The sequence below is a fragment of the Ascaphus truei genome, chromosome 6 (assembly GCF_040206685.1).
Source record: "Ascaphus truei isolate aAscTru1 chromosome 6, aAscTru1.hap1, whole genome shotgun sequence".
Lineage (NCBI taxonomy): Eukaryota > Metazoa > Chordata > Amphibia > Anura > Ascaphidae > Ascaphus > Ascaphus truei.
The window spans coordinates 65,024,047-65,048,557 of NC_134488.1; the positions used below are offsets into that span (position 1 = coordinate 65,024,047).

At 46.1% G+C, this 24,511-nt stretch overlaps 1 protein-coding gene across 2 annotated transcripts in view; it reads right to left on the reverse strand.

Annotated features, from left to right (window-relative positions):
- Positions 1 to 14,723: 14,723 nt before the first annotated feature.
- COL9A2 (collagen type IX alpha 2 chain) overlaps positions 14,724 to 24,511 on the reverse strand; it is a 52,043-nt gene continuing 42,255 nt past the window's right edge. Inside the window, exons 23-33 of one of the 2 annotated variants that reach the window (XR_012802193.1) lie at positions 24,254 to 24,307; positions 23,791 to 23,862; positions 23,363 to 23,398; positions 22,876 to 22,920; positions 22,679 to 22,711; positions 22,259 to 22,405; positions 21,610 to 21,664; positions 21,085 to 21,273; positions 20,117 to 20,194; positions 15,582 to 17,385; positions 14,724 to 15,523 (exon numbers count right to left, since the gene is read on the reverse strand). Coding sequence is in view for 1 of the 2 variants with exons in the window: in XM_075604614.1 (XP_075460729.1) it covers positions 17,189 to 17,385; positions 20,117 to 20,194; positions 21,085 to 21,273; positions 21,610 to 21,664; positions 22,259 to 22,405; positions 22,679 to 22,711; positions 22,876 to 22,920; positions 23,363 to 23,398; positions 23,791 to 23,862; positions 24,254 to 24,307 (906 nt within the window). In the remaining variant the exon portion in view is untranslated. Of the gene's footprint in view, positions 17,386 to 20,116; positions 20,195 to 21,084; positions 21,274 to 21,609; positions 21,665 to 22,258; positions 22,406 to 22,678; positions 22,712 to 22,875; positions 22,921 to 23,362; positions 23,399 to 23,790; positions 23,863 to 24,253; positions 24,308 to 24,511 lie in introns of both variants that reach the window. The other variant, XM_075604614.1, reaches the window with a different exon arrangement.

The window sequence follows — 24,511 nt, forward strand, 5'->3', positions numbered from 1 at the left end:
CCGTGCGTAAAGTGTCCGCGACGCGACATCGCCCAAAAACAAATGCATTACCGCCGCCGTGTGCACTTATAGTAAGCGCAACGGCGACAATGCGACGGAGCGATGTCGTGTCGCGAATTTTGGTAGCTGGCAATATCTGATTTTTGAAGGGCTGTCGCCTCATGTGACAGCCCCTGAACCAATCAAATACCAGTACGCCCGCGCCGCCGCCGCAAAGCGAAATATAACTATCGCTAGCGGCGACAGGTGACGTCGCCCGTCTCAGGCACTATACGCGCGGCCTTAGTCACTGTCCCTCGCTTTCACTGTTACAAGAAGCCTGAAACTCTCAGACTTGGCAGACTCGCTTAATAGCAATAATACAGAGCATGAAAGGATGATTTGAGGTTCCTGTGGCCCTCATTAAACACTTCCTATTGTTCAGAGTTAGACAACTACTTACATTTTGGAATCATCCCCCTTCCCCTTCCATCACTCGCTGCTAATTGAGATCATAAAGCATCCAGCAAACAGCGGTCTAGTCAGGCAGACAGGGCTCTTAATCATGTGATAATGGCGCGCTCCTGGCAATAATTACACGATAACAGTGTTTGCAGTCTGTAATCAGAACAATTCTGCTAATTAAATCAGCCTAATATATTTTTTCCCACTGTCAGAAAAGAGCTGGGGATATTACCTCTCCCCCCCCAACCCCTCTGCCCTCCCCCCACCAAGTAAACAGGAAACCGACCCCCTCCTTAACTCACAGCATAACGCAGCGGTAACGCTCAGCGAGGCCTGTGAGACAGACACATCCCTGTGACAACTTTTCCCATTTGGTTACCACTGGCACAGAAGGTCAGTGGGCATGTATCAGGCATTGGTAGAAGCGATATTAAAAAGTAGTGATACTGTGTCTGATTTTAAGTGAGTCTAATGGGTCTATGTAACAACGTCGAGAAAAGTGTGTTTAGATGCACGCTCTCTTTTTTTGGAACAGAGCTGCGGGATACGTAAGAACAGGGTCTTACAGTACATCTGATGCAGAATGTTAAACTTGCGCCACTTCCAATATAGAGGATTTGGGGAGAAAATCCGAAGGGAAAAGAATGGTGCAGAATGTGATACATCTCATTATAATCTGTGCACTATGTAACTCCTCCCCAACTCCTCCTGCTGACGCTCCCCAAGGTGCAAGCTGGGCAGAGACACAGGCTCATTACATCTCATTATAATCTGTGCCCCATGTAACTCCTCCCCAACTCCTGCTACCGACGCACCCCAAGGTGCAAACTGGGGCAGATATGGCTAAATTGGAGTAAAATTCTTTGATACATAGGGGCAGGGTGAAAATGACCTGATATCGCCTCAAAATTGCCTTGATACACGGGTAAATCCACAGAAGTCAATTAAATCTGACCTACTAACGTGACATTACCTAAATAGTTAACAGACGTTATCTTCCCTAGGTTTAACAGGTATTCTCAAAATCACAGTAAATATATACAAAAACAACAGACATTAAATATCTTATTATCATACGGGTAAGACATGTTTAAATGGATGTTATTTGAAGCTCACCCCCTCTCTTCTCTCCTCTCACTCCCCCCCCCCTCCATCAATTACCCCACTCTCACTCAATCCCTCACCCCTGCCTCGCATGTATTTCTCTCCCCACTGTCTCACTCTTACTCTCTCTCTTTTCCCCACTCCCTCAGCCCCTCTCTTACACCCCCTCTCTCTCCTCTCACTCTCACGCTCCATCAATTACCTCATTCTCAGTTAATCCCCCTCCTCCTATACAAACAATCCCCCCACAAAATACATACCAAAAACCTTCCCACCCCCATATATATACAAACTCCCCCACCCCCTCAAATACATACAAAAAACTACCCCCCAAATACATACAACCCCCCCACACCCCAAATACATACAAAAAAAACTGCACTCCCCAAATACATACCAAACTCCCCACCCCCCAAATACATACTAAAACCCCCTCACCCCCAAATACATACCAAACCCCCACCCCCAAATACATTAAAAAAAAACACTCCCCAATACATACAACCCTCCAAGTACATACAAACCCCCCACACCCCAAATACATACAGATCCCAACCCCAAATACATACAAAAAACAACCCCCCAAATACATATAAACCCCCCACATACATACACCCCCCCCAAATACATATAACCCCCCACCACGCAAATACATACAAAATCCTTCCTACCCCCCAAATACATACAGCTCCCAAAATACATTTTTTTGTTAAATACAGACTCGCCTACCTTGGGGATGGTCTCAGGACTCTGCTGCTCTGCTCTCCCCCAACTTCTTTGCCCGGCTTCCAGTCTTCTCGTTGCTGCCGGGACCCCGGATCTCCCCAGCTGCAGGCCTCTCCCTCACTGACTGTCCCACGCCGGGCTGCTGGCGCTCACCGGGCCTCTCTCTCATGCCGGTGCGCACCGGAAGTTGAGCCCAGTTTGCTTCTGGTGCGCGTCGACATCAGATGGGCCCGGTGCACCAGTGTCAGAAGCTTGGCGTGGGACAGTCAGTGAGGGAGGCCTGCCGCTGGAGAGAACCGGGGTCCCGGCAGCAACGAGAGGACTGGCAGCTGGGCAAGGATGTTGGTCGGGCCCAGAGGTCAGGCCCAGAGGTCAGGCCCAACTGCTTCGTCTGGCCCCCGGGCCCCCCACACTTGTCCCAGCTGTCCCCCCTTGTCGGCGGCCCTGCTTCTATCAGGTCCCTGAATAGTTGTTTCATTAAAGTAACAAAAGAAAAGACAGTAGAGCAACAGAACCCTGTAAATAGCAATATGATAAGTAAATGATACGTAACTGTACAGTTTATAAAAACATTGTGTAATGCTCAGTATATGAGCAAGGGTCTTCAATAAAGATGAATAATGTCCTTGAGAGGGAATACCCTTTAGGTATCAATATATTAGGCAATCTCTTATATAACCAATCAACTGGTAGTAACCCACTTGCACTGTAGTAAGGTATAACCACAAATTGTGTCCTGACACATATATGTATGAATATAGTGTGATGAGAGGTAAAAGAGATACTTTACAAGGACTCACATAAAGTGCAGCATCCTTGGGTGGTAATCTACATCCTCCATGTCCTCAGGTACAGGTGTGCTGAAGTCTTGAGAAACAGGAACAAGAGTAGCCAGAAGACTAAGCACTACTTCCCAAATAGGTGAACAAAAATGATCAAAAAAGGCAAAAGGAGAGCATTCCCAAATAAAATAATGAAGCTAATTTATTATCAACATGGATCCAAACAGCATACACAGGCAATAATGCCCCCACCTACGCGTTTCGAGCATTAACTCATTATCAAGGTGTATTGGGGGCCAGCAGAATGTTTTGTTGGTGTGTGTGTCTGCAGTGTGTTGGTTTACAGGGGGGACTGCAGTGGGTGTAGAGAGGGGGCTGCTGGTGTGTGTTTTGTGGATGTAGATGTGGTAGAGCCTGTTTTGTGGGTGGAGGAGGGGTGCAGAGTGTTTTGTGTGTGTGTGTCTGCAGTGTGTGTGTTTACAGGGGGGCTGCAGTGGGTGCAGGGCCGCCAACAGGGGGCATCTGCTGGGGTTGGCGTCCCGGGCCCGGTGGGGGGTGGGAACAAAAGATGATGGCTGCCAGTCGCGACTGGGGGCCCCTACTCTGCATTAGATGCAGGCCTTCCTGTCCTAACCTCTGATGTCAGCGCACCGGGCCCCTCTGATGTCAGCGCGCCTCAGCTTCCGGTACACGCTGACTGGAAGCTCGGCGCGGGACACAGAGTGAGGATAAAAATAAAAAATGTGTATAAGTGTGCTACCCTGAGGAAGTAGCATTGCGCCACAAAACGCGTAGGATTATCCTGTAATATTGAATCCTTGAGGCTAAGTCCTGTATTCATTTACCCGGGCACCCATGCAGCTGTACATAGTGTACTTTTGGTGTGGCGGTTATAAGTGTGCTTCCGCGTTTCCGATCGCCGAATGATTGGCGTTCCGACGGGGAGTTCACTGACCTGCTTATTACCATCTCAACACGTGTCCTGCTCAGCTGGTGTGTTATTTCTGTTCCCGGCTGTTCACTCACAGCATTGACCCCTAGTTTGTATCCTCTGACGCCCATCCCAAGGGTTGCCATTTCTACCGGCACACTGGTGGATTTTTCAAGGAGGGAGGGGGGTCATTGCTTGCTTACATATGGACATTGATTCCGTCACTGACGCGGCTGTTACCATCACGGAGAGGAACCACTAGAAGGGACTTTAACATCCAGGAGGTTGACTAGTGCCACTACGTGAGAGGCCACCTACCTGAAGGAACTCCCCCTACCTGAAGGAACTCCCCCTACCTGAAGGAACTCCCCCTACCTGAAGGGATTCCACCTGTCTCCAGACGCCAGCGATTGATGCAATCTGAGGGTGCTGAGATCACGACTCCTTCCGTTCTGATCCGGCGTGTGGTAACTCGTGTCTTGTTACACGAAAGGCTTGTTTATATTTATCTGATGTACGCAGAATAATTACCTTCACAAACATAATTTTATTTTCAAACATACGTGCGTTGTGCACCGTTTTTCTTCTTGTTTTCACAGAGTGAGGATGCCTGCATTAGATGACCGGTTACGGCCGGGCCCCGACTCTCCGCCGGCCCCCGCAGCCACCGCCGGCCCCCGCAGCCACCGCCGGCCCCCGCAGCCACCAGTCCCAACCATCCCCAAGGTATGTCTACTTTTTTAATATGTAAGGGGGGAGAGAGGGGTCTATTTATATGTATTGGGGGGGAGTGGGGGTCTTTTTATATGTGTTGGGGGAAGTGGGGGTCTTTTTATATGTATTGGGGGGGAGTGGGGGTATTTTTATATGTATTGGGGGAATGGGGGTCTTGTTATATGTATTGGGGAGTGGGGATCTTGTTATATGTACTGGGGGATTGGGGTAATTTTTCTATTTATTGGGGGCTTGGGGGAACTTGTATATAGTGTGGGGATTGGGGGAATTTTTCTATGTATTGGGGGGGCTTGGGGTTTTTTTTATATGGGTTGGGGTGTATTGGCGAGGGGTGTTTTTTTATATGATGTGTGTATGTGTGTGTGTGTGTGTATGTATGTATGTATATAGATATAGATATAAATATAAATATATATATATATATATATATATATATATATATATATATATGCAGAAAAGAGCAGTAGGCACACAAAAACTGCTTATCCCATATGTATAAAGTATGGATAGTTACCAGATGAACATCCAGTAATTAGACAGCACCCCTGCAAGTTGCAATCCAGACAAAAACTGTATTGAAAACAGATAGGGCACTGCAACCAAGTTTCGGTCACCACGGAGGGACCTTCATCAGGGTTATGCGCATCTACGGAAACCTTGTCTATTGGCAGAATCACCTAATCATCAGTAGATGTAAGTGTCCTTGCACACCTGATTAGACACCCCAGTGGTTTGTGCTCAGTAATACACTATTGTTTTTCTCTGTTTTCCATTGTTATTCTATGGAATGATGTGCTGAGTCCACGCGCTGGAGGACATCTCCCTTTTTGTTCTTTCAATTGACCCTGTTCATGTTAAAAAAACAATTTCTACTTCTTTTAATTGTTTCTGTAGAACCTGAAGTAAGCCTTCATCTCTCTTAATTTCTTCAGTCCATTTCTCTCAAGCAAACTAATTTATTTGAGAGATCTTAAATTGTAATGGAACTATACTTACATCGTGCAAGAGAAGCTGTGTCATAGGGACCTGGATCTCATGTAAATATATTCCTTTTGGGTTTTCTTCCATACAATACAATCCCTTTAATAGAGTCTCGGAATGTGTACACATAAGAAAGAAAGCTTTGGCTATTTCCTAGTCTGTCATTACCTGTACACATGCCTCTCCTTTCTCTACAGGAGTAACAAGATCCTGAAATGTTTTTACTGTCTCAATGCGACCTGAACATGAAGTCTGATTATGGAAGCATGAATGATAAATAGTCTTTGCTTGGTGTGGTCAACAAATTATTTTAGAATTAAAATGTAAACAAGCAGAAAGATCCACTTGTTCAAGTGTTGCTGTAGTTGTGTCAAAAACAAATCATGCGCCATTACTTTAAATTCAGTGGAATATTCAATCTGTACCTCCCGGTACGTTCTTCACTGTTTGTAAGAATTGAAGTTGTTTCTTGGAGATGCAGAACAGAAGGTCCTATTACTGAGTCAGTTTTTATTATCGTGCCTTCCAAAATTTGATTCAGACCTTGCTGAACTTGTATCCTTTTCCTCATATTAACCCTGCAGTTTCTAGATCAGATTTTTGTTTCAAATATTTTTATTGGGTAGACAAAAAATAAACAACATCCAAGGACATTGAGAAAGGTACATACAGTGCAACTTTCAGTACATATAGAGAAATGGGTGAACAGTGGTTAACACATAGTAATACCAGGTTAAATTGTGGCTCAATCATACACTTAAAGATGGGTGTGCTGATTCCAATCAGTTGGTAAGGGAACACACACCAACTAGCACTATTAAATTGTGTCCTATAGGAAGGACAAGAAGAAAGGAAAGAGACTGGGTGGGGGGAGACATGAGGGGGTGGGCAAGTGACCCCCCACCCATCCCCCTACATCCGCCACAGCCAACCCACTTAATATCAGATAAAATCTTCTTATTTTGGGGATCCTTTTATTTTTTTTAGAGGGTTCCGCTCAAGTGCTCTATTTACTCGGCTTCGGTTCAAACTCCGGGTAGTCAACCCGATCACTTTACATCAGATTAGTGGCGTAATCCTTAACTGTCTAGGCTGTTCCGTTCAGTTCACTACCCCAACCACGGGTCCCATGTTTTGTAAAATTCGTCTGTCGAATGCTTCAGAAAAGCTGTAATTTTTTCCATCAACATCACTTCGTTTATTCTTTTCTCAACAGTTTGCCTAAAAGGGGGTGGGTTCGTGGTTTCTTCTTCCAAGAGGCCGCCACAGCACATCTAGCCGCCGTCTGTATAAATTATATTAGCCGTCTCATTGGGTGGTTTACGTCTTCGGCTGGTTTTGCTAGCAGAAAAGTCAGGGGGTCCACGGGGATGTCAGATCTGTTGTATCTTTAATAATTGTTTGGACGGTGGACCAAAATTTCTGTATCGCCAGACATGTCCACCAGAGTGAGGTACCAGTAAAAAAGAATCTTGTATATGTTTTCCTTGATAGTGGTACATATGGAGGTCTTTGCAGCAAACTCCCAAATATCCTCGCAAACATCTCTATCAATTTCCAAATTTATATCGGCCGCCCATTTAAGCATGTAATCAAGCCTCCATACCGGCATATATTCTTGTGATCAAACCTTTTTGGTACACGCCTCTTCTACACAGCACTTCAAAGCTTGAGAGCGAGGGAAATTCTAGCTTTTGGGAGATCTCTTGCAGAAAATGTCTAATCTGAAGATATTTAAACATATGAAAATGTGGTGCTTCGTACCTGGTTCGACGCTCTTGGAAACGAAGAAATTTCCCGTTGTGAAATAGATCGGCAATTGTCCTAATATTCCTTGCTTTAAATTGGTCTAATTGTTTAGTATCACATCCGGGGGGGAAATTGGGATTGTTGAAAAGTGGGGCAAGTTGTGAGGCAGGAGACGTGAGTTTAAATTTGCCTTTGGATTTGGTCCAGGTCTCCAAGGTGCATCTCATCTGACCCAGCTCGAACATCTTTGCCCTTAAGCCCTTCAGGGGCCCATAGGGACAGTGGCAGAGAAGGCTTTCTGGCGTATTGGGATTCTATGGCCAACCAGCAATATTGGGCTGGGTCAGCGTTCCATACCACCACTTGCCGTAATTGACCAGCTTGGTAGTATTTTGAGATATCTGGGACTCCCTTGCCCCCTCTCAGTCTGGAGGTCAGCATAACTGACCTAGCAATCCTGAGCCTTTTGCCCTGCCAAATAAAATGAAATATTCTATTTTGTAGATTTTTTTAATTCGGATCCCGGTATCCTTACCGGGAGGGTCTGGAAGTGATATAATTACCCGGGGAGTATATTAATTTTGACTGATACTATTCTCCCGATCCACGACACCTTGAATCCTTGCCACTTCGCCAAATCCCTTTTGATCCTGTCAAACAGGGGTGGGTAATTGCTCTGATATGGTGAGTGTTAGTGCCTGCTCACTTTTACTCCCAGATATTTAATGTGAGAGGAACTCCATCTGTAGTTAAAATTCAATTTGAGTAATTTAATCTCCATGTCGGGGAGGTTCAAATTCTAGATTTGAAAGAATTTACATCCATGCTATTGGCTATGCTTCCTATCATCCGTACTCCTTGTAGGAATCCTTCTATGAAACCTCTTTTATGCCTATTTGTACTGCTAGTGTTTTCTCCAAACCACTGTTTAATACCTTTTTCCATATTCATAAGATGTTCCTCACACTGAAGGAATTTAGTTGAAATTTTCCATTCAGAAATATTAAATTTCCAAACTATAGTTATACATTTTCCATCCAACAAACGTAGATTAGACTGAAAATGATTTACCTGAAAATGGTTTGTAGGTTTAAACATCTTATTTTTACAAGTAATGCTTCTAGGTGGAATTACGTTAACTAATGCATGTCCACATTTCTGTTTTTGAAACACAACATAGATATGTAACACCCTTTCCCTATCTCTATGGGAAATAGCAATAATTACGGTACTGGTGCTACCTGTTTGACTTAAAAAAGGCCTGAGCGTCCGCTCTTGGGGAGCCTGGGGTGTCAGTGTGTTCCCTCTCTCTCTGGTGCAGCGCCTCCACCTATGAGGATCCTGGATAGCGGGATGGCCCCTCATAGGAACACGTATACATTTATGGAATACCCCAATAATACAACACAACAGGATTGTATAATAACTCATTTACTTCTGTGGTCCCAAAGTAGGCCCCAATATTACCCACAGTCACAATATACAATAATAACAATAGAAATGCCCTGGGGTAGCTAGCCCTAATGATACCTAGGGTGCTTAGGCACCTATACCCTGGTGCCCAGCAAACAACCCTTCCCAATGTGTGTATGACGGCAGCGCTACCCTCCCCCTTACTTTGGTGCACTGGTACCTTCCTGGTTGCGGCCTAACCAGGGAGTACTCCAGACAAGCTGCGGTCGGCGAAAGGGGTCCCATAGAGTGGGGTCTCTGACCGCAGCCCCTCACGCCTCACACCCGGATGCTGCACGAGGCTGCTGCTGAAGAACTCCTCTGCTGCTTGGATCCTGCTCTGCTGCGAGCCCTCGCTACAGGGAGATCCCTAATGATATGGACGGCCCTGCACACTCCACTACAGTGAGGGGACTGCCTGGGGCCTAGAGGGGTATGTGTGACGATGCTCGTCTCCGATCAGGAAGCGGACCCGCAGGTCTGAGGTAGGGATGCAAATAAACCGACCACAGTCCAGCGACAGAGTCCTGTAAGAGTATCCGTAGTCAGTAAGCAGGCAGGGGTCAGGGCTGGTGGTAGTGGTGCAGAATCCAGGCAACAGGCAAAGGGTCAGGACAGGCAGCAAGGTCGGGGTCACGGTCCCGGGTCAGCAACATGAAAATCCGATGAACAGGGGAGCCACAGGGATAGGCACGCCACAGCAATAGGCAAGCCACACAGAAGGCTCAGAAACGGGGAAGCCACAGGGATGGGCACACCACAGCAATAGGCAAGCAACATGGAAGGCACAGGAACTAGAAGGCTCAGGAACAAGAGCCCAGGGTGGCCAGGAACACAGCTAAACGCATACAATGCTCGGGCTGGGACTGGAGTCACTGGCTGCTATTTAAGCCCTGGAACAGGTGCAGCCAATAAAGCAGGCTGCCAGTAACCAAAATGTCCACAGCAGCCATGTAAGGGCAGGTTCTAGCCAAAGCCTGGACTGGAACCCTTACAGTATGTCTTTGGCCTTGTCCAGGAGCTTGCCAGATCCCGGACACTACCTCACTCCTGTAGGCTCCGGATCAACTGCAACTAACGGTCCTGTGTCCCGCGGAGGAACACATTCTTATAATCTCTACTTCCGGCGGCGCCAACCCCAAGATGGCTGCCTCACCACACCGCAATAGGCTGAGTGGCTACGCCAACCACAACATGGTTGACACAACTTTGCTGCTTCTCCTGGGCAACGGAGCTGATCTCCCACCCAGGAGGTAAGAAGATCACTGCTATACTCTCCCCCTGGTGAAGACCTCAACCTCCCCGCATGAGAAACCAACATGAACATACAATTTTATATAATGAAAAATGCAATAGCATAACATAACTTCATAACAGCAGTATTAAACAACATTAAATACTTCAGTGAGTATCGTCATTATAGACGCACGTTTTCCCTGAGACGACTGCTGGGCTTCATAATGGGATACCCCTAATGAATCATAAGTCACCCTCGTTGGAGGGCGTCTCAATCTCTGACCCCGATGAACTTCTTGAATAATCACTTCCAACTCTTCCTCGACATCTTCTTGGTCGAAGAGGTTTCCAGTGGCTTGAGGCCCTGGCCCTCTCATAGAGTGTGATTATCTGTTTGTATAGTCTCTTTTGGGGGTGAAACTATAACTTTTGGGTTCAAGAGGCTGACTTGTTGAAGCCACTTGGGATGATTCCTGATTGGCAGGACTGTTACCCGACTCTTCTCCGGGTGCTACCCACCACACTGCATTTGTGATTGGAGAATCTTCCTCCCCTAAATCCGAATTTTCTTCATCTGTGGGATCTTGGCTACCACTGGGGTCTTGCTGCGCCCCGGGTGGCATCACGGCCGACTGATCAGTCTCATTATCAGCATCCACCTGCGGAATGGGTAGCAGATGGTTCCAATGCCATACCTTTACCCTACCCTCCGAATCCATGATATGGTAGACGGGGAGGCCAGGCATCTGTGATTCCACTTCAAAGGGGGCATCTCTCCATTGGTCAGCCAACTTATGTTTTCCCGGTACTCCCAGATGTCGTAGGAGATCCTTATGTCCAGGTTGAAGTTCCTGATAGCGCATTTTGCAATCATATCGCCTTTTGTTGTTCTGATTCAGCTTGATGGAGGCTTCATCCGTGAACTGATACACCCTACGGAGATTGTCTTTCAGTCGTTGTTCTGTACATACTGATAATGGGTCCTATTGTGTACTCAATCGGTGGACACTCCTAGGCGAATATCCTCAGGTAATCTGGTTTCTCTGTCAAACATCATAAAGTATGGGGAGTACCCAATGGACTCATGCCTAGTGGAGTTATATGCATGCAGCAAGTGTTCCACATGTTTACTCCATCCAGCCTTTTCGGAGTCCCGCATGGTACATAGTATATCTAGCAAGGTCTATCTAGGGCATCTCCTTCCGGATGATAAGGGGCCGTACGGGACTTCTCAATGTTAAGTAGTTTCAGCAGCTCTTTCATGAGTTTGCTCTCTAGGTCATGCTCCTTATGTATTTCTCCCATAATACCTTAGCCACCGTGAGGGCCTTTTGATCTTTGGTGGGGAAGGCTTGAGCATACCGGGTATAGTGGTCGGTTATCACGAGGAAATTTCCAATACCCGTGGAATCTGGTTCAATACACAAAGTCCATACACACCAAGTCCATAGGACAAGAACTCTTCAGGTAGCCCCTTGGGGGTGCTCGTGTAAGCAGTGTTTTACACTGAATACACCGCAAGCATCTTCGGCAATGATGTTCAACTGATTCCTTCATTTTGGGCCAGAAGAATCGGTCTCGTAGGAGTCCGAAGGTCTTGTCCACTCCCAAGTGCCCATGGTCATCATGCAGGGACCTTAGGACCATATATTGCAGTTTCATAGGCAGAACTAGCTGTCTTCTATCCGGATGGGTGTGATAAAGAACCACCCGATAAAGTAGGCCATTGTCTATTTGAAACTTTTCCCAGTCTCGCTGGAGGATAGCGACCGGGTCTGCGGGAGCACTTCACTACGGAGGGATTTTGGTTTTGTGTGGCCCGACGTAGGGCTCTAGCCACCGGGGCTCGCATCTGGGCATGGACTAGATCTTTCCACCTTATGATAGTGTCTTGAGTGATAGACATGGCCTCAGGGCGGCAGTACTCAGCAGGGAGTGCCTCTGATTGGCATCCCAGGGAGTCAACTACTCGGAGTTCAGAGAAGGCTATGTTTCCCTCTAGTATAGCAGCTGTGGAGCACATAGCCCGAATCCCGGGACTAGGGATCTGTTCCCACTCTCCGTTGTCAGGTACTGGGCTCAATCCGGGTCTTCTGGACAGAGCGTTGGCATCCACATTCAGGGGGCCCAGCTTGTACTTTAGGGTAAAATAGTAGTTAGATAGCACAGCTAACCACCTGTGACCCGTGGCATCCAATTTGGCAGAGGTCAGGATGTAGGTAAGCGGATTGTTGTCCGTTCTTACCTTGAAGGATACCCCATAGAGGTAATCATGCAGCTTGTCTATGATGGCCCACTATAAGGTTCGAAACTCCAGTTTATGGATCGGATAATTCTTCTTGCTCGGAGTTAGACTGCGACTCACGTAGGCGACAGGCCGAAGTCCCGTAGGATACTTCTGAAGGAGTACCACTCCCAATGCATCGAAGCTGGCATCTACGTGCAACACATATGGTTGGTATGGGTCAGCATAGGCCAAAACAGGGGCTTCTGTGAGCCTTTTCTTCAGATTCAGGAAGGCCTCCTCACAGGCAGTAGTCAATTTCTCGACGAACGGTGTTCTTGGGTTCACGTCTTTCTGACGAGGATCTTCAGGATAGATCTTTAGCAAGTTATTCAGAACTTTGGCAATATATGAATATCCTTCGACAAATCTCTGATAGTAGCCGCAGAATACGAAGAAAGAACGAAGCTCCATCACATTCTCAGGCCGAGGCCAGTTCACTACCACTTCCACCTTGGTAGGGTCAGTTGCCACTCCGTCGGCGGAGACAATATGACTCACATAGGTAAGTGAAGAGGAAAGAGATCCGGCGGTTCACAGCTTACTGTAGGGGTACAATTAAGGATATCCAAACGCAATCAGAAAAATAGGCTGTTTATTCGGTGCATAACAAAAAACCTTCTGCCACAAGGTAACTCTGACGCGTTTCGTCCACCAATAGGACTTTGTCCTGTATTTGTTATGCACGAATAAACAGCCTATTTTTCTGATTGCATTTGGATATCCTTAATTGTACCCCTACGGTAAGCTGTGAACCGCCGGATCTCTTTCCTCTTCACTTACCTGACTACTGGGCGCATGCGCAGTTCGCGGTGTCGGCGGCCATTACGATGTTGCACATGCGCAGTATACATAGCGCATGCGGCCCCAATGAGAAAGAGGTCTCCAAGGGATTACAACTCCCAGCAGCCCCAGGGGCTGAAGCACATGTGATGCAACAGCAGCCAATAGGGCTTACAGCTTCCCTTGAAGTGAAAGATACATTGTTGAGCACTAGCCCATGAAGTCAGTTGGAGCTGGGACATGGAAAGGGGAGGGTGTATATGTGCAGGGAGGCAAGTAGCCTCTGCACTACGCCAGAAATCTCCCCTTAGGCCCCAGCTAGGCCCAACTCACCCTCAGCTTGTGGCTGCTACAGGGACGCCCCTATGATAGGGACAGGGTCCTGTAGAGCAGCGTTACATTGAGGGTACAGCCAGAAACAGTGTATTTCCTGGCCACGGTTATTAAAGGTGAATCACTCTCTGCTGACTAGCAGAGATAAGAGACATTGCAAAGGTGGATCACTCCATGCGGGAGCCACCCTACGCAGAGGCGGATCACGACGGGGATCACCCTTCTGGATCAAGGGATCTCAAGTCTAGCTCATCTGCGTGCCTGAGTGTGGACACACCCAGCAGGTACCTGCATCATACACCATGTGCACCAACCCTCATCTCATCTTAGTGGGCAGCGCTATCCCACACTTGAGTGGGAGGGGGACTCTTGGGACCCTGGAATATATGGTGTGGTGTTACTGACTATGAGGCCCAGTGTTACAGGGGTGACACTAAGGTTGTTGTTGCTGATGTATGTGTTGTTCTTATCTGCATGTAGTAAACTGTTTAACCATAACCTGGTGTATGTGGTTACTACATGTGGGTCCTGTGTCAGGGGTCATTCTACACACTAGAATCCTGCACAGGTGGAGGCGCTGTATATTGTGAGTATCATTCCAGAGGATACACCCCAGGCTCTCAACTGGTGGAGGTCCAGGCCTCCTGTGAGCCTCCCTCAGTGTGTCAGTGTCACACATACAGGAGAGGGGCTCCCTCAGTGTTAGTGTCACACATACAGGAGAGGGGCTCCCTCAGTATGTCAGTGTCACATATACAGGAGAGGGGCTCGCTCAGAGTGTCAGTGTCACACATACAGGAGAGGGGCTCCCTCAGCGTCCCACATACAGGAGAGGGGCTCCCTCAGCGTGCCACACATACAGGAGAGGGGCACACTCATGCACGCAGGGGCTACCTAAATCTATCAGCGTCTCACAAACATAGAGAGAGGGGCTCCATCTGTTTGTCAGTGACACACACACACACACACACACACACACACACACACACACACACACACACACACACACACACACACACACACACACACAGTCTACCTCAATCTGTCACTGTACTATATATAAGGAGAGGGGCTCCAAAATCTGTAATTGTCATACACATAAGGAGAGGGGCTCCTTTTTTTTATATCGTTTTTCTCTCTCTTTTCTACATACCGAGTAAAACTCACAGCGACAGCAGAAAACTACTCCCCAACTCTGCTTTATTCTTCCAATTAAAAAAAAAAAAAGTTCCTTTCTTTTTAATTACTTATTTATAAAATACTCATTTACAAAGATTTACAGCAGGGAGGAACTTAAGCTGGTAGTTTAAGCAAGGAAATCCCTGGCAATGTGGTTTTAATCCATTCAGTACTGAAAGGATGTGAACATGATTGATTACAGCCTTACAGTTATGAAGGGGTTAAATATCATGGCTTGAAAAGAAAACACAAAAACACATTTAAATAACAGTTTAACAAACCAAAATATTACCAGAAACTCAATACCTGCAATTTAATTTTACTAGTGGGGAAGGGGAGGATAAAACTGAGGTAAATTCACATAATGTGCAGTATGTTAATATAGAAAAAGAATGATTCTTCTTTATCGTGGACATTTTGTACTCAATGTGCTGCAAATCAAGGGTTTGAAGGCTCATGAATAACATATATAATTAGAGGCATCAGGGACACACACCTCTCCCCCATCCTAATACAGACATTAGGGACACATACCTCTCCCCCCCGTAATATACAGACATCAGGGATACGTAACTCTACACCCTCGTAATACACAGACTTTAGGGACAGGCACCTCTCCTCCTTGCTAATACACAGACATTACTGACACGCACCTCTCCCCCCTCCTAATACACAGACAGGGATACATACCTCTCATCCCCATCTAATACACAGACATCAGGGACACATACCTCTCACTCTCTCCCCCCAAATACAGATATCAGGGACACATACCTCTCACACAGAGACATTCGGGAAATATACCTCTCACACAGAGACATCTGGGACATATACCTCACACAGAGACATCTGGGACATATACCTCTCACACAGAGACATCAGGGACATATACCTCTCACACAGAGACATCCGAGACATATACCTCTCACATAGCGACATCAGGGACGCATAGCTGTCACACAGAGACATCAAGTACACATCTCTCTCACATTATGACATCAGGGAAACACACTTCTCACATAATGACATTAGGGACACATACCCTAACATAGGGACATCAAGGATATATACCATAACATAGAGACATCAGGCACACATACTTCTCACATAATGACATTAGAGACACAAACCTCACAAAATGACATCAACTACACATCTGTCACCCTCAGGACAATAACATTTTCCATTTCACAGTTTAGAGTACCTAAGAGGCCTTTCCCATTACAAAAAGCTGAACCCTTACAAGCAGACCCTGGTCTAAGAGAGAGTTCGTAGCCTGGTTCTATCAGTATGTGTCACATCTGCTGTATTCTCGTGGTATGTACACTGTGTGACTGATACAGTATCCAGGGGGTCATATCTGTCTTTTTTTAGTCCCCATGAAAGTTGGGAAGAAGATGCCATTTGGGGGGGGAAATAATGCTCCATTTTAATTACAGGGTAGATTCAAGATAAATGTCACAGGCATATTATCGTACATTTTCACCATCATTCTGCAGCCCAGAGATGCTCAGCCCTGAAAATGTGCAGACATCTCTAGGTTTCCATTCATGTTAACCCTCCCCCAAAAAATGAAGATGCTTCAATATAAAGCAATACAGAAGTATGACATTATATTTCGATCCCTATTACACAACAGAAAATCAAATTCCATTACTGCCTGTCACTAACAATATCTTTGGCCTTCTAATGCTGTCTAACCTCTTCCAAGCAGAAATCCCCCATGAGATGGTCATTGCTGTGTGTTATTCAGCAGTGAGCCCACAGCACATAAACTAACATGGCAGACCTGGGCCTGGTCTTTACAATGGGCACTGCGTTGACTTTTGTTTAACTCAACAGGTATGGATGAGTTGGATGATTATATGGGTACTCAGCATCCTTATAGAGTGCGGCACATTTATTTCCATTTACCGCTAGCACCCTACACAGGTGGGAGCAGGGGAGGTCAACGGCTGTAAATGACAGAGGGCTCCAATAAAGTTTTTCTTGTCCTCCGCTCCCTACGCCTGCAGAGCGCAGTCATGAACAGTATGGCTTTATATTGTGGAATGTGTATTGCCATCAACTGGCTCCTCTAACCCATTTGCAAAGCAACACATTGCTGGACCCATTGGCAGTTAAGGGGTGAAGTAACCCCCCCCATGTATCTCAATAGGTGGGTGGAGAAGGAGGGAGATGGGGAAAGGTTCTTGACGTCTGTAAGTGGGGAGGAGAGAGGTTGTGGCTGATGGGATACGGCAGGCATGGGGAGTCGGTATTTCCAAGCCTCAGAACATCTCTCTTTGGTTCCTCCCATGGCGTTGACAAAGTTTCTGGTTCCGTTGATCCTTTTAACCCCCTCTCTGCTAGAAGGACCCGCATGCCAGGTGGGGCATGGGTCCCTGCAGCAGGAAAAGGGTTAATTCCGTGTTACTTTGTATCTCTCAGTTTGTCTCTGGGTGGTGAGCGTGGGGGCGAGTGGGGCCTTTAACCCTTGATGGCCCCGGCCTCAGTCAAAGACGCTGGAGCGTACGCGGAGGCTGCCAGACACGCAGCAGCCTCGCAGAATCCCGGCAGCCCAGATGGGCCCACTGCCCCCGGTCTCCCCGCCTCTCCAGCTGCCCCCTCTGGGCCCCTCTCGCCATTTTTTCCATCGATGGCGTGGCCTGGAATGCCAGGGAGTCCTAAGTGAGAGAGGAGGAGCCATGTGGTTAATGGTTTATCACTCAAGGGCCTCTGATTTGGGTATCAAAACTAGATTGTGAGCTCTTTGAGGCACCACCTTGCTGTACCAGTAATACTGTACTATATAAAGCACTGTGTGTACTTGCTCTGTGTGTATGAGCACAAATCTGGGGCATTATAAATAGCCCCTGAACACCCAAAATTTCTCTGAGGCTGATCCCTGTGCACCTCCTATTAACTCATATTTTTTAGGGAATGCACCATAACATCTGTTCTATGCTTGTCCTACTCTCTGGGGCTGCTCCCTCTCTTGTGCCTGTGATATGTACATAAGCAATGTGTTCTCATTATGATCTTAACATGGCCTGTGGCTGCTCCTTCACTTGTGCCTGTGAACTGTACATCATTTATAAGGTTGTTCCCCTATTATCTTAGCTTATTCTCATGTCATCTGAGATATATATATATATATATATATATCATAAATAAAAGGAAGCACTTTCTCACGCACCCTCTGGAACTCATTACCGGCGTAGTTTGTGACAGCAAATAGCATTAATAGCTTTAGAAAAAAAAAGGATTTAAGGTATTCATGGAGAGGAAGTCCATAAAGGCTGGTGGCAGCATGGACATCTCTGGAGGTAGGGAGCGTGGGATACTGTGCTGCAGGGAGCTGGGCATTCTCTGTGCTGTATGGGGTGAAAATACTCTGTGCTGCTCTTACCCAGAATCCTCCACTACATGCCACTGATGGAGACAGAATTCTGGGCTTAATAGAGCATTTGGTCTGACCCAGCATTTGGCAGTTCTTATGTTCTAGAGCTGCTGCTTTGCTCCATTACTCAATTATAAGTTTTTCGTACCATAACGGCCATTCCTGGGATTTGCTGTTTACCACTGGCTAGGACTTGGAAATCAGTTCTAAACTTCTCCTAAACTCCCAGTTAGTTCTGAGACTTCACATCTGCCTGTGACATTAGGTATAATGTTACCTTAATATAATCAACTTCTTCTAGGGATGCTCCTTAGCTCTGTGCTGGATGAGAGGACTTGGACATCACTTACAAGATTATCCTATTATCTCAGCATCGTCACTTACCTGTGCTTAAAGGAGTAACCCACGCTAAATGTCTCCCCTACAATCTATACTAAATGCTGCTGCCAGAATCACTCTACTATTTCCGAAATGTGTCTCCATTGCTGAAATCCCTCTCCTGGCTTCCTATCAAATCCCGTATCCCATACTCAATTCTTCTCCTCACTTTTAAAGCTTTACACTCTTCTGCTCCTCCTTACATCTCAGCCCTAATTTCTTGCTATACACCATCCCGACTCTTGCGTTCTGCTCAAGGATGTCTTCTCTCTACCCCCTTTGTATCGAAAGCCCTCTCCTGCCTTAAACCTTTCTCACTGACTGCCCCACACCTCTGGAATGCCCTTCCCCTCAATTCCCGACTAGCACCATCTCTATCCACCTTTAAGACCCACCTTAAGAGACACTTGCTTAAAGAAGCATATGAGTAGCACCGTGGCTAATACTATACACGATAAATAAAGCTTGGCCCCCTGCAGACGCACTTACCAGAATGCCCTCCTACTGTCTCTGTACGTTCTCCCTACCAATTAGATTGTAAGCTCTTCGGAGCAGGGACTCCTCTTCCACAATGTTACTTTTATGTCTGAAGCACTTATTACCATGATCTGTTATTTGTAGTAATTTGTTATTTATATGATTGTCACGTGTATTACTACTGTGAAGCGCTACAATGTGTACATTAATGGCGCTATATAAATAAAGACATACATACATACATACATACATACGACTCCCTTATCAACTCATCTTCTTGTAGAATGCGGTTTAGCTCTTTGCTAGGACCTGAGCAGTGTGCTCTTGGTCAGCTCCTTTATCTCTGGCTGTGATCTGCACATCAGTTATAAACATCTCTTACAATCTCTGCTTGTTCTGAGGATGTTCTGTATGTCTATACTAGAAACCCTCTGGATGCCTCGTTATCTCTGCATGTTATGGCTCCTTTGCTCTCTCTGTGCTATAAGATTCTTTACTTGTAGGAATAATAAGTACTCTAGGAGTAAATGTGCTGGCTTTGAAGTGGAAGGATTCACTCTATCCCCCTGGCCCAGATATTACGGTGAGATCTGTGTATCTGCAGAAAGGCAAATTCCCAGAACAGAAGCCATACCACCTTATATCTGGAATATAATGACAGCGATATCCCTGTTTCCTCCTGAGGAGTCTGGAGCTTTGATTAATGATGCAGGATCATTTGAGGACGCTGCGATGCATTGAGATTCATTTTTAATCCGTCTGACTTCTGCTTCTACTGAAACAGCACAAACAGACCTTTTTCTTTTCCCTTCACTGTATTTTACCCTTCACATGGAAAGAGGATGGGCTTGTGCTCTTCCACCACATACTGAAGCCAGAGGGAATAACAATAAATCTCAAGGCAGTGCAGCCTGCTCTACACTTGCACTGCCATACATTGTAACACTCATAAAACTCATTTAATGACTTTGTGAAGCTCGTGTGCATGTACATTTGAACATCTTTACGCTATTTTAACCATTTCATTTCCAAAAGGGCCCCACTGGCAGTGAAAGGGTTAAAAGGTTGCCTTTCACTGAATTGCACAGTGCAACCACTTGGGGATCTTCAAATCCACCCCTGGACTCTAGGTAACCAAATCCAGTTAGTGTGGGTCTCACCTGGAATTCCGGGAGGTCCTGGCATACCCTGGTGTCCCCGTCCTGTCTCTCCCCAGTCTCCCTTCTCTCCTCTCTTCCCTACAAAATAAAACAGTAAAGGATCGGTGAAGGAAAGACTGATGTGTTCTGGAGGGCTTGGAGAAATATTCAACTCTCCAGGGACAACATGGCTAAATAAGATGTGAGAATGTCCTTTTCTGAAAGGGTGGCGTGTGCACGGAACTGCCTCCCAGCAGAGGTGGTGGAGAAGCTAATACAGGAATGGGATTGAAAAATGATTTGGTGTCACAGTAAGAACAGCAAATTAACATATTAGAGTGGACATCGTCTATGTATCTTTGAATGAGTCACTGGTCCCTCCACCGGTGAAGAGATTAATAACATAAGGGATGGTCCTGGGTTTGGGCAATAAGAAAAAAAATGCCCCCTCTAACGATATTAAGACGTTTATATGTATAATGAAAGTGATATTTATTCAACAGGAGGCAATTAAAACAACACTAAAACATATAGCAAAAACATCAGAAGACATCAATAACTTAATTATTTGAAAGAATTTTTACATAATAAATGTTAAAAATAAATACTTTGGAAGGTATTTAGTTTTAACATTTATTAGAAAATGAAATGTTTTTTTTTAAATTCCATTCCATTTTAAAATAAATAAAACCTTACTTCCTCCTGCCCTGGAACCCCAGAGGGGGAGAGAGGGGTGCCAAGTTCCCGGGTTACAATGGCAGTTCTGTCTTCTTTAAAGCTGCTGTATTTTAAACTGTATGTCACTTGTTGTCCCTAAAAAGTCAATGACTCCAATAGCTGGCTAATATTACCATAACATTTCAATAGCAACTTATCCTCATTTTATTTATTATTGCCCAGCTCTAGAGTAGATGGTCAGGACAATTGTGCAAATTGGGATCTTATCCTCTGAACACACTCACCTCACAGACCCACCCTGACTTTCTCACCTTTAGGCCCAGTGTTCCCGATCTGGCCCATCACTCCCACGATGCCTGGGATGCCACGTTGCCCAGGGTGTCCATGTGGCCCCTGCTCTCCTGATGATCCTGGGGGCCCGGGAGGTCCAGGGGGTCCCATAACGCCGGCTCCACCCAGGGCAGCTCTCTTAGCGCTAACAGCAACGGCAGAGAGTTGCTCTGTGTGAGAGAGATGAGTGTCTGAAGAGGGAACTGAGATCCTTGTAATAAGGAGTGCATGAGATTTACACGCCTCCTTAATACATTCACAAGTTTTAGATGACGGTTTTCTTTATGTTTTTGTTTATTAAACAAAAGGGTAATTGAAACCTACAGCGCACAGAGCTGCCTGATCATTGCTCTGCAGTACAGAGGTAGTTGCTCATTGCTCTGCAGTACAGAGGTAGCTGCGTAGTAGTGAGGTAGCTGCTTATTGCTCTCGCAGTACAGAGGTAGCTTCTCATTGCTCTGCAGTACAGGCAGCTCCCCACTGAGTATCACAGGTAATGTACTCACCTTGCAGCATTTTCAGTACCACGTCCACTATGTGCTGATCCCCAGCATCACGGCCCTGAATAAAAAAAAGGAGGGTTAGAGAAGAGACCTCCGGAGAGGCAGCCTGTGTGTCCATGCGTCCCTTCCTGATCTGTCCGGTCAGAGCAGTCACAGACTCATCATTTCATTGAACAAGTTCTAGAAGTGTGAAATTATAAGTGTTCAATAGCGCTCGCGTGACAACTAAAATATATCGTGAAAAAAACTGTGATTTGAAGTCCAAAAAGAGTCCTAGAGCTGCCCAAAAAGTTTCTCTGGCTATCTCACAACCAGGAAAGGATGTAGGGATAAAGAACTTCTTGTGGCGCTAAGGCAAGGGGTGCCTTGTGGGATTTGAAACAAGTGTGGACAAAGTTCTCTTCTTAAGAACGATGACCTCATTTTTTGTCTCCCATTTCTTGAGGTCATCATTCTTAAGAAGAGAACTTTGTCCACACTCGTTTCACATCCCACAAGGCTCCCCTTGCCTTAGCGCCACAAGAAGTTCTTTATCCCTAAGTTCTAGAAGTGACAAGACTCTGTGTTCCCGTCTCTACCTCTGTTCTGCCTGGTATTAGATGCTGTAAGGTCTAATTTATCCCCGCAGTGTGTAGTCCTAGATGTGACATACCGGCACTCCCTGCCGCCCAGGCATCCCCGGCACTCCCCTCTCTCCGTTGAGTCCTCGTGGCCCAGATTGTCCTGCCAGCCCCTGTACCCCGGGCTGCCCAGCATCTCCCGTGGGGCCGTTGTACCCGGATTCTCCCCGCACACCTTGCTGTCAGGAGTAACAAGAAGAGATGAAGCTGCAGGGAGCTGGGACAATAGTGTCTTGGCGAGAAAGGGGCGAGGGGAGAAAAACACAACCACAGAAATGGGGGGCACCTGAAGTCAAAAGGGTGTGCGGGGGGGGAGAGAGAGAACCTCCAGTGCTGAAGGCTAATACACATTGCTCTGTATGCAGGTGGAGTGCACAAACGTTTCAAATATAGACATATAATCAGGAGTATATTACATGCAGATGGAGGGTCGCTCCTCACAGGACACTCACCTGACCCTTAGGACCTGGTTCACCAGATTCACCCTAAAAAGGAAAAATAATATATTATTCTGAGATACACTTCCCAGAAGGATCCGCCTCTCCCACAATGCATTGGGACCTGAAACAGCATGTTGTGCGTCTGCTGTAGTATTTAATGATTCACATGCCTCACAATGCACTACGCGGTGGGTAGTACTGTCTCTCACCTTCTCTCCCTTGTCGCCGCCCAAACCTTCAACTCCTGGATCCCCCTACAAGAAAGAAAACGATTACTTGTAGCCTGAATAACACACACATGCACACGCGCACACATATATAAATACAGATATATACTGATGTGGATAGATGCACACAAACATACAAGATATGTACTTATGCACATTCATAGACATGTACTAACATGTATAAATACACATACATACATACAGTATACACAAACATCTTTACACATACAGTGCACTGCACATGTATACACAAATGTTCTTACATACAGACATGGACACACAGACATGTATCTGCAAACACAGGTATTCACAGGTAACACAAGCACACACACACACACACTCACACTCATGTATACTGTCTCTGAATACTCATACCCAGAACCGTATACACACATAAGACACACACAGCTGACCCTCTCTGAAGATGAGGCAGAGGCAGCCTGCTCATTTAATGCCGCTGCTCACTTACCACCTCGCCTTTGGATCCGACCTTTCCTAGGAAGCCCTGGGGAAGGAGCAAAGAAGAGTCAGTCTCTTTGGGCCCAGCTCAGCTGTCTTCTCCCTATTCTACCCCAGAACTGTCAGATCAACCAATTACAATGCTCCATTCTACAAAGCTCACAAACCCTACCAATCTGCAATAACTTTCAGACATGGAATGCTCGGATTGGCTCGGGCTGTTGATATGGACAGTGACACCAGCCCACCTACAGTTTCTTAGAATGTTCTATTCGCCCTCAATTCATGGGGGAGTTCAGTTCACATTTTAATCTAACCAACACATTTGGAGAGAAGTGTATTTATTTATTATCAGGGACAATGTTCTGTAAGATACGAATAGTCTAACCCAATAACTTTATATCACAAGATCTCCTGCTCCCTCTTGCCTGCTTTTACCTTGTCTCCTTTCACTCCAGGGATGCCCTGAGGTCCCGGTATCCCGGGGGGGCCCTGCTCACCCTTTGTCCCCTGTGGATAGTGACAGAAAACAAATAATTATTAGGATGAGCTTTAGCTGCCTATCCAATGTATATACAGACTCACCTCTGTGTACAGTATGTGTGCATATCCCATATATAGAAGAATTGTATGTATGTATACTATGTGTTTATATTATGTATATATAGACCAAGCTTTAAAAAGATATCCCTTTTATATACAGACCCAGCTTCAAAAGGATACCTCTTGTGCATACAGACTCAGCTTTATGTATTTGTGGTAAGTACAGCATCCCATGTAAATATAGATTCAGCCCTACGTGTATATCTCATGTAAACACAGACGTAACCCTGTGTGTATACAGACAAGCTCAGAACTCTCTCCCTCTCTCTCCCTCTCCCCACATGCAATTGGTACTCACAACTTTCCCTTGTAGCCCGATAGGTCCGACTGGTCCTCTCTCCCCACGGTCTCCCTGCAAAGAAGACACACAGCGAGTCATATCCACACCCAGCTAACACACTATATATACCCCATGTGTCACCAAGTACATCTCCCACCATGCACAACTTTGCCAGGCGGCCTCCCAACATGGGAAATAAAGAAAAAACACAGCGCACAATGCTCATCGTGAAATATGAAACATAAAATTGTATTAATGACAATAAAAGTTCTGCGT